This window comes from Coffea arabica, chromosome 6e (genome assembly GCF_036785885.1).
Source record: "Coffea arabica cultivar ET-39 chromosome 6e, Coffea Arabica ET-39 HiFi, whole genome shotgun sequence".
Classification (NCBI taxonomy): domain Eukaryota; kingdom Viridiplantae; phylum Streptophyta; class Magnoliopsida; order Gentianales; family Rubiaceae; genus Coffea; species Coffea arabica.
Genome location: NC_092321.1, coordinates 21,668,087 through 21,678,920, shown reverse-complemented (window position 1 = coordinate 21,678,920; position 10,834 = coordinate 21,668,087). Strand labels below are relative to the sequence as shown.

Here is a 10,834-nt window from a genome sequence, read left to right as displayed (position 1 = left end):
TGGATATTCTAATGGTAATGCTTCTATCTAAGCTGTATCATACGTTGATAGAAACTCGAAAGTGGAGATCACAAATCAATCGAGCCTTTGATCAAAGATTTTGGCAAATGAAATTGGGTGTTTGATTTAAGTCTCAAGTTTATCAAGTTGGAATTTCAAATGGAGTTTAATTTATTTGTTTATTCTACAGATTCTAAGCCCTTGGCATGTTGATGTCTTGGCATCCAAACATTTTTTTTTAAAAGCAAACCCCGTTCACGGGGAGGGGAATTAAGCTAATCCTAAAATTTTCAAACTAAATGGTTGCTTTGTTGTCTCCTGTCATATACGAATAATTCTTCCTATGTGAATGATTTTTATATAATTTTAAAGAGAGCATTTTTACCAATATAAATAATATAATTTTGAGTATTATAAGATTTTAATTGTTTTTGGATTGGGTATCGAATTAAGTAATAATTCAACGGTAAATTGGTATATATATGTATATATATATATATTGTTGCAGAGATTAATGACGACGATGATGGACCGTATAGCGATAGCAAGTTTGTCGGTACATGCACCACAAGACTTGATTGCATCGAGCAGTGTGGCTACGTGGACTTACACATCAATAATGTTTTATGCGTTCCTGGATTTAGTGGTCTTCAATGCTGCTGCATTGTGCATGATCCAACATAAAAGAAGCTGTAGATCCCAGAAAGGTCTGCCTATTGCGATGCTTGAATTTGCAATCAATTTGACTAGCATTTAATCAATAAAAATATTTTATTTAATTTGAATTTCGGTTCAACTTTTAATGATCACAGGTTAGTTATTCAGAGTAGAATGGTTGTATATGAAACAGTCTGTCAAACGAATGTCCAATCGATTTCAAGTGTTTATAATTTGAAAAAAGTAATATTAATTAGAAAAAATATATAAATGTAAGATAGGATAATAATTGTTAATGTGTGAATTTATGTAGCTAATAAGGCATGATTTAGGTGTATAGGCACTCATTAGAAACCTCCTATATGAAAATTATACCTGACAATTGGGCAGGTTAATATTAGGTTTTCATTTAAATGGGTTATACCCATGCCGCCAAACTTAAAATTGGATTAATTTTGGGTTGGGTCATCACAAACCCATGACCCAAATATGAGCCAATATATTAATTTAATAGATTTTGATACATCAACTCTCTCAAATATATTTTCACATACAACAAAAAAATTTCACACACATAAACACATTTTTATATAGATAGACATATTTTCATGCACTAAAACACTCACGATACAAAAACACACTCACTTCTTAAACTCATTTGAAATACATTAGTGTGTTTGGATAGTAAATTATTTGAGATAATTTTGTGAAAAAATACTGTAGCATTTTTTTGATGTGATGTATGTGAGATAGAAAGGTGATTGAAAAATGTGTAGATGATACAAGCAAATCAATGTGTGTAAATAAGGGATAAATAATATGCATTTCAAACACACTATTTTTACACATACAAACACACTAAAGTGCATCCTAATATACTTTCACAAATACACACACATTAGTAAATTAATATGAACCTAAGTAAGGCTATTTAGTAAATTGATATTAAATAAGGAAAGTGTTTAAATTCAAGAAGGACAAGGAGCGTAAGTACGTGCTTTCACATTGTAATCTTTGGTATAAATCAAGTGCATTAACTAATATCCATTCCCATTAAAAAAAATTATAATTATTAAAAGATTTTTTTAATGGAGAACTTTTTAGTACAACTAAATTACACTTAAATTACCCTATGAATAAATTCAATCATAATTATTGAGCCCCATGTATTTAAACACTTCCTAAATTCACTATATTTTTTCAAAAAAAGAAAACTAACATTTGAATGTTTGTGACGAGTGCTTATTGACCAACCGTTAGCTAAGTTGATTATTAAATATAGAAAATAAATTGAATAACCCATTTTTTTTAAATTTTTTTTCTTACGATTTATCATTTTACTACAGACACTCATGTCTATTGCTTTCTTATATTGAGACACTTTCCCTTTTCAAAACACTTATACTAGAAGCCCCACTTTATTCGTCCGCTTTTATCTCACTTCATTACTTTTTTTTTTGTCCCTTTTCCTAGCTCACTAACTTTGCTGCAAACACTTGTCGAAAAGAGAAAACAAAAGATGTCACTCTTACTTTATTTTGTGTAATTTCACTGCTAATACCCACAGGCCACCACTCTAGCTTGCATAGTATTTTTTTTTTCTAGCAAATGAGTCTTTTGTGAAGTAGTCATGTAATTAAGATTGAAGTTTTAAAATCAAAAGTACATAATTCCATGAGTTGTAACTTGTAGATCAGATGAGTTGTAACTTGTAAATCAACTCTGTGTTGTATTTCTTCTGCCATTAAGGGATTATTTTTAGTTTTGTTTTTTGGGGGTAGGGTTGAAGAGCTTTTTGAATTCTTTTGGAGACCAATATTCACGCATCTTTTGATTTTATCCACCAATCTTTTTTTGAGTTGTATTTCAATACCTAACCATACTTTTTTTAAAAAAGTAGACCATCCTTTTTTTCTCATTTTTGTGCGTCACACTTGCATGGTCTTTGCAAATCTTCTCTGTATCGTTCCAATTTTATTGGATGTTCCAAAGGACAGACCAATCCTTTACATTGTATGATAAAGGGAAATGAGCACCTGAACCAAGATATACATAATAATTTTTAATGTTTACAGTATAATTTGATATTTTTTTTCCGATAGAGAAAGATAATTTTATTCATTATAATTTCAAAGATAACTTACAATTGTCCTCTAAAAATGACGATCATTTGAATTTAAAAAAAGTAACGTTGCTCAAAAGACTTGCTCGAGGATGACAAGAAATGATAAGAATTTAACCCCACCACTAGAAAGGAGAAAACTTCTATGTCCTTATTCCTTCCTTCTTGCTAAATTATCATGGATTTTCTCAGCATCTCTGCATCCCAAAATCAAGTTCTGATCAATTAAATGTAAATCCTCCTATTTCATTCTCATAGCTATGGTAAAAAAAATTTTTGTACCAAGCACCTACGCCCAAAAAAAAAAAAAAAAGACCCAATTAGTCCCTTATTTTTTCAGAAAAGATTTTTTCGTGCCTCACACTGACAATCGTATAAAATAAGAGTAAATCTTTTATATACTGACGATGTATATACTATCATGATTAGATATACACACATATTGAGTTTTAAATTCAGATTCGAATTACATGTCATACATCTAATGGTGAAAGTGTATACACTGTCAGTGTATAAAAAATTAATTCATAAAATAATGCCTTATATTTTGGAAATATACCACTTTAGTCCCATAATTCAAATTCAATCAACTCTCCGGCTAAGAATTACATACCCCAATCACGCGCTTAATATATTAGGGGCAAAATCGAAAGGTAAAACTCTTCCCCTCTAAAATTAAATGAGGAAATGACCAACTTTGTCCCTCACATATTTGAAAATATTTTCTTTCATCCATCACATTTAAAAGAATGCAAAAACATCCCTGTCATTTTGAACATGTACCAATTTCATCCCAAAACCAAATCTAAATCAACTTTACACGCGAGAACATTCAGCCTGACCATCTCTCTACACACTTCCATACCCCAACCAAATGTAAATCATCTCAAGGCCTATTAGTCAACCAAATGACGAAGATAAAAGTAGATGTCGCACTAGAATCTCGTTACTTCACTGGTTATTGCATGCTGATTATTTGAAGAAAATATAATCAAGCCCATGGAACAGGACAAATTCGTCTATGAATCTGTTGATAACACAACAGATGAGAGCTGTATAAAAGTAGAACAAGCCAAAAAAAAAAAGTTAAGCATCATTGGAACATAGAAGAATTTTATCTAGCTTTTATAAATTACTACATCAACAATTTGCAGTCGAATTTTTCTGGCTTGGTGGCTATGCATTACTATTTCCTTCAAATAATGAAACATGTATCCGTCAGCGAAGCAACGAGGCTTAATTTGCCATTTGCTTTTGTTTTGGTCATTTAGTTGATTGACAGCCTTGAAATATTGTAATGTAGCTAGGTTAGAGTTGCAAACAAGTTGAATCGAATTGAATTTTGGTCTAATTGAGTCGAACCTTGACTTAGTTTTATCAAACTCGTTCGAGTTTGACTTCGACGAACTCTCAATGTAACAGCTCGAGCTTGAACTCAAGGTTAAAAAAATAAAATTATTTTGTTTTTTAAAAAATGAATAAAATAATAATTTTTTAACAAATAATAAAATATTATGAATATATATGTAATTTTACTATTAATATAAATATATATATAATCGAGTCGACTCGCGAGTTAATGAACTATGTATCTTTGAACTTGAGTTTGACTTGGTCACCTCAAGCTCGAGTTGAGTTCGATATCGACCAAACTCGAGTCGAGTTTTAACTCGAGCAACTCACGAGCGGTTTGATTCGTTTGCAACCCTAAGCTAGGGTATGCTACCCTTTACCTAAAAGTTGATAAAAACTCATTTTTTTGGAGGAAATTAGTAGTACATCTTCAACTTGTAAGGTATAGATTTTACAAGCTTTAAATATGTGCCATGGAAAAAAATATTTTGCAAAAATATAAGGGGATGAAATTCATCATTTTCTCTTTTAGTTTTGATTGGGAAGAATTTCGTTTTCCCATTTTGCACCTGATATAATGCGCATGTGGTTGAAATTTGGTCAAAATTTGATATAATGCGCATGTTTTTCCATTTTTCCATTTTGCCAGAAACTTGGTCGAAATTGGGTTATGGAACGATATTGGTATGTTTTCAAAATTTAAAGCAAGTTTTGCATGGTTTGAAAAGTGAAAATTTGGGTCATTTTCTGAAAAATAAAATAAAATAACCAAGAGAATGCATCATACTTCTAAGCCAATTTTTCTCCATAATTCTAGGTTACATAACCATCGATTAATCATGTAAGCTTAGATCAAGAAAACCCCGATTAAATGCAAATCTTGATGGCTTCTGCTTGTAATTAAAAAGAGAGAAGTGCAATTAATTATTTGCCATGGTGTAGCTGCTTACGTAAGCTTTATTTGGGAGAATAAATCTATACGCGTGCATTTTATTGGCCTAATGACTCGACGCATTAAATCTGCCCAATGACTTGACTTTTCCAACTTAACAAGTCCACGCTAAAGAGTTCATTTTGACACTGCCATCCTCACGTCATGATGTTAATTCTACTAACGTTTCCTTCTTCACCTGAATTGGGGATTTTAAATTCCACAACATTTCTTAAAGACAAATGGCGAAATCCCAATCCTACGCTTCAATGGAATAACGACCAATTTTTCCATCAGAAAAGTGAGTTAGCATTTGAGCCGAAAAAATATATTGTTTATTTTTCCTTGCAAGTCTTTGCTCCAATGTTCCTTTTTCTTGTATACCTCTGCTTTCTCTTCAATTTGTTGTTTGTCATCGCTTCCACTGGCAGTACTCCGCCTTACACCCCCACAGATTATATCCTGATCAACTGCGGCTCATCCTCGATTTCAACCTCAGTTGATGGCCGGAAATGGGGCGGCGACGTGGGCTCAAAATTCTCACCTAACGACATGGCAAATATTTCATCAGCAGTCACAGCCACTGAGCAAGACCCCTCAGTCAGCGGAGTCCCTTTTTCAAGTGCCCGAATCATCCGTTCTCAATTCTCTTACACCTTCCCTGTCAGCCTAGGCAAAAAGTTCCTCCGCCTTTACTTCTACCCTACCTCGTACACCGGCGGTCTCAACACAACTGAGTCTTTCTTCAATGTCACGGCTAATAACTACACCCTTCTCAGTAACTTTAGCGCATATCTCACAGTTTCTAGCAAGGGATTCTCGCCACCCTTTGTTTTTGAAGAACATATAATCAATTCGGTTGTTAAAGAATATATCATCAATATTGAGGATATGAATCAGTTCCTCAACGTTACCTTTTTGCCCTCTTCGAATTCCTACGCTTTCGTTAATGGAATTGAAGTTGTTTCAACCCCGGAAGATCTCTACATGGGCAAGGATGGCCAGTTCGAGTGTGATCAGGATAAGACTGCTTTAGAAATTCTTTACAGGCTCAACGTAGGAGGCAATGATGTTTCTGTGGTGGAAGATAGTGGGATGTTCCGGGGATGGGCTCCAGATTACGATTTCCTCTGGGGCACAGATAAAGGAAATCCACTGAGCAATAATGAAATTGACATCAAGTACACTCCACAGACCCCAAATTACACCGCTCCCCCAGTTGTTTATGCTACTGCCAGGGCGATGGGAAAGTTCAGCACCAGCTTCAACTTGAGCTGGATGTTTCCTGTTGATTCTGGGTTTTATTATCTCATGAGGTTGCATTTTTGTGAGATTATTCCTGATTTGATTGCAGCGGATTACGACCGGGTGTTCATAATATTTATTAGTAACATAACAGCTGAGCCATTTGCTGATGTTATACGTTGGGCAGGCGGCCCAGGAATCCCAGTTCTCAGAGACTACCCCGTGTTCGTTCCAAACCCACCAGACGGTCGCCAGACCAAGCAAGGCTTGTTTCTTGCTCTGCACCCAAATCTTGACGTCAAACCAAAATATGCTGATGCAATCTTGAATGGCTTAGAATTGTTCAAATTGATTACCTCCGACGGCAGTCTTGGCGGGACCAATCCTAATCTATCGAGGGATCCCAATTCTCTGGCATCAAACAAGAAGTCACCGATTAAGGGGAGTCCTGGAAAACCTCGGGTACTGTTTGCTGCCATTGGAGGAGGGGTTTCTGTGGTTTTAATCCTCGGTTTCTTGATTTTCCGGTGGCGATGGAAGAGACGGGTAAAAGACGTGGACCAGAAAAGTGCTTCAAAGTCATCACTTTCAACCCCGCCAAGGTCAACAAAGACTGGAGCATCGGGTTCATCGTCGCTTAGAAGATTTTTGTTGGAGGAGATTGGATCCGCTTCAGCCAACTTTGATGCCAAGTTTGTGATTGGGACTGGAGGATTTGGAAACGTGTACAAAGGGTACATAGACAACAATCTAACCACGGTAGCGATAAAGCGATTAAATCCTTCATCAAGACAGGGTGCCCGTGAATTCCAAACCGAGATCGAGATGCTATCAAAGTTAAGACATCTTCATTTGGTTTCCTTGATAGGCTACTGTGATGAAAAGGGCGAGATGATCTTGGTTTATGATTATATGGCTAATGGAACCCTCCGCGATCATCTCTATAGAACAGACAATCCACCGCTCCCATGGAAAAAACGCCTTCAAATCTGCATTGGTGCCGCCAAAGGGTTGGATTATCTCCACACGGGCACCAAGCACACTATCATTCACCGCGATGTCAAGTCAACCAACATATTATTGGACGAGACATGGGTGGCCAAAGTTTCGGATTTCGGATTATCCAAACTTGGTCCGAGTGGGATTTACAGCCATATCAGCACGCAGGTCAAGGGGAGTTTCGGCTACATAGATCCGGAGTACTACACGAGACAGCAATTGACGGACAAGTCTGATGTGTACTCATTCGGGGTGGTTTTGCTTGAAGTTTTGTGTGGTCGGGCAGCTATTATTCTAGACTTACCCCAGGAGCAGGTGAATTTGGCTGAATGGGCCAAGAAGTGTTACAAAAAAGGGATTATCCATCGAGTTGTGGACCCAGATGTGAAGGGCGAGATTGCACCCCAATGTTTGAGGATTTTTGCTGAAACGGCCATTAATTGTTTGAAAGATCAAGGGATTCAACGACCGGGAATGGATGATGTAGTTGGTGGCCTTGAATTTGCATTGCAAGTCCAGGAGGCAGCGGAAAATGAGGGTGGTCGACCTGATCCATTTCCCTTGCATATGCATGGAGGAGATGTGCAAAATATGACCGATGATGATACAGATGTGATTTCTGAATCAGAAGGCGATCAAGATTCTGCTGGCAAGATTGAGATGGTGGTATTACAACTTGGACATCCACGGCAAGCAGTGACAACTTCAAGGTGTGACAGTGTTTTCTCTGAGATTCTGAATCCCAATGGACGGTAAGGTTTTTTAATCAACAAACCAACCTTGAGGCTTGAACCTAAGATTTTCATTTCAGAGGACTCAAGAGTCTGGTATGCTGTGTCGTTCTTCTTTCTCTCTCTGTCTTTTTTTTTTTCTTATAGCAAATGTATAGTATAGTGTGGTTTTGATTGATGTAATAACTCATAGTCAAAGTGTAGTCTTGGAAACAGCTGGTTCTGTATCAAATAAATCCTTGATGGTTGTAAATGTGCGTGCCCGTAGAATATGTAAAATTGTTTTGCTGTGCCATATTATTAAGGAAACATTGACAAGATGAAAAACAATTAAACTAAATAACACCTTAGTTGACATGATAGGACAATCTAAAGGCATGTATTAATAAAAAAAGCATTGATTTTTTTAAAAAAATTTTGCAGGGATTGGATAGATTGACATATTTAGGAGATGTAATCTTATACTAATCTCTTCTCTGTATGATAATTATTAGGAAATTGGCTTAATTTCTTTTAGATAGATTTCTTATTTTGTATGGAAGTAACTAGTTTACTAATTGATTTTAGTTACTTGAAGTAGTAACCAAAGAATATTCTATTTAGTTTAGAATTAGAAGTTATTTCCTATTCTATACAAGTTTAGGAAATAGAATTGGTTTTCTATTATTATTTGGTATTTTGATCAAATAATATTCTCTATAAATAGGTGGGTTGGCATACTACAAAGAGACACACAAGGGCACACAAGAGGGCATCATGTAGCCTTATACATGGGGTAAGAGAGGGTTCTTGGGAGATGAGAGATGGTATACAAGAGTTGGACTTGGGTTCAAGTTGTATTCTTATATAGGATTTTCCTCTCATAATAAAGAACAGATTTCTTTCTGTGAACATAGGCTCAATGGTGGAGTCGAACCACGTTAAATATTGTGTGTCGTCTATCTTTCATACTTGTAGCTTGTTCCTCATTAAATTATTGTGCACTTGATATCTCAATAGTTGTTTGTTCCGCGTTTGGATCCTAACTGATAGGGAGAAACACCTCGAGAGAGTCTACCAAAGAGCCAAATATGTAAGTCAGGAACCCAACTCTGACCCAAAATTTTAGGTCTTGAGCCCTTACTTGCATATTAACCGCTCTTTCTTCATCTCTCGGACTAATGTGGGACACAACGCTTTACTCATGAACCTAACAAATCTCCCCTTCATGAGTAGCCCCCACATTAAACCCAAATTTACAAACCCTTTTTCGAGCCTACTTTAATACTCAATGCAAGTCCATCTTTATCACAAAGGTCACCTCTTCTCCCAAACATGGACCCACTTTTCTTTAACATCCAAACTACATTCTGGACCCCTGCCAACCCTTGGCTTTGGTCTAACATCAACCGGACCCCTACCAAACCCATGGCGCACCTGGTCGAACACCAACCAAACTCTTTGGCACTTCGGTCCACCATTAAGAAGAGAATTTTCACCGGTTCAACTCCGAAAAAAATTCACTTGCCCATGAGTACTTAGGATCATAACCTGAAGTTCTGATACCAATTTGTTAAGGAAGAAACACCTTGAGAGAGTCCACCAAAGAGCCCAATATGTAAGTCAGGAACCCAACTCTGACTCAAAAGCTTAAGCTGTTAGGTCTTGGCCCCTTACTTACATATTAACCACTCTTTCTCCATCTCTCAGACTAATGTGAGACACAGCCCTTTACTCATAAACATACTAATAATATTTTACTAATCTTGTACCCTCTTTTGGTTGAGATTGTCTTGAGTTGAATTCCTATTAAGCAAGGAGATTAATTTGTTATTTGTAAATCTTAAATTTAGGTTACATTTATTATATCCACTGCACTATTCCTTTTCTTTTTCTTTTCAGTTGATTTTAATATTTTCTTTTGTTATTGGATTTTTTTTAGTGGTCATAAAGAAGGGGGCTTCTTGGCCTATTTTAACGCTATTGAAATGTTAGTGTTACTGCAGAGGCCCCGTCCCGGACCTGTACAGGTGGCAGTCCAGGGCGATCCGAGCTGGGTTTGAACCCCGGTCCCATGGGGAACGAGCCCAGGCCGTGCGGCTGTTAGGGCTCCGTGGGGCTCCTGAGAGCTATCCCGCAGAGGGCGGGGAGAATCCCCCTTAGCGCGGGATAGGGAGCTATCCAGGGCAAGTCCCGCGGAGTACGGAGGTCGGACTCCTAAGAAGGTATAAGTAGTAACATACAATGACTGCGCAAGGTACGCTCACTAATTTCTGGACAACCACTCTCGACCGTTTACTTCCCGTGAACCTTACTCACCGAAAAACTAATTTGACCGTCGGAGTGCCCTCGGGGACGACCTCGGGGCCCCTGTCAGTTCACTCTCCTGTGTATCTTTCAGGCTTAGGATGCGCTCTCTTCGTCATCAACCCGAGCTCATCAGGTCAGTTCGGTCAGGAGAAGTTCCGTGCCTCTTCAGTTACCAATAAGGGATGCAATTCCCAAATGTTTGGAGATTGATTGAATGAAGCTTGATGTAAATGTTGGGATCCTCATCACAAGCGTGCAGAAGAAAGTGCCCCACGTAACATGGCATGGCCGATCCATCGCTTTTTCTTTTCTTTTTGCATTTGGTCATGTATGCCATTGTTTCTTCAAAACTATTGCTCTACATTAATTTTTTTTCCCTTAGAAATAAAAAATTTGTGGAACTGCTTTTCGTAACACCTTTGAAAGTTTGGTTTAGTTTCCTTCATATTTAAACATCATGAGAATTGCCCCATATATGTTCGAGAGAAAAATCTTTTCTTCTTCCAA

General features: G+C 36.9%; 1 protein-coding gene and 1 pseudogene across 1 annotated transcript; one reads left to right on the top strand and one right to left on the bottom strand.

Moving 5' to 3' along the window:
* Positions 1 to 2,547: 2,547 nt before the first annotated feature.
* Positions 2,548 to 2,657, bottom strand: LOC113697666 (U6 spliceosomal RNA; annotated as a pseudogene).
* Positions 2,658 to 5,236: 2,579 nt separating this feature from the next.
* LOC113696581 (receptor-like protein kinase FERONIA) lies at positions 5,237 to 8,291 on the top strand. Its single transcript, XM_027215976.2, has one exon. The coding sequence runs from the start codon at positions 5,427 to 5,429 to the stop codon at positions 8,061 to 8,063; it is 2,637 nt and encodes an 878-aa protein (XP_027071777.1). The 5' UTR covers positions 5,237 to 5,426; the 3' UTR covers positions 8,064 to 8,291.
* The last annotated feature ends 2,543 nt before the right edge of the window (positions 8,292 to 10,834 follow it).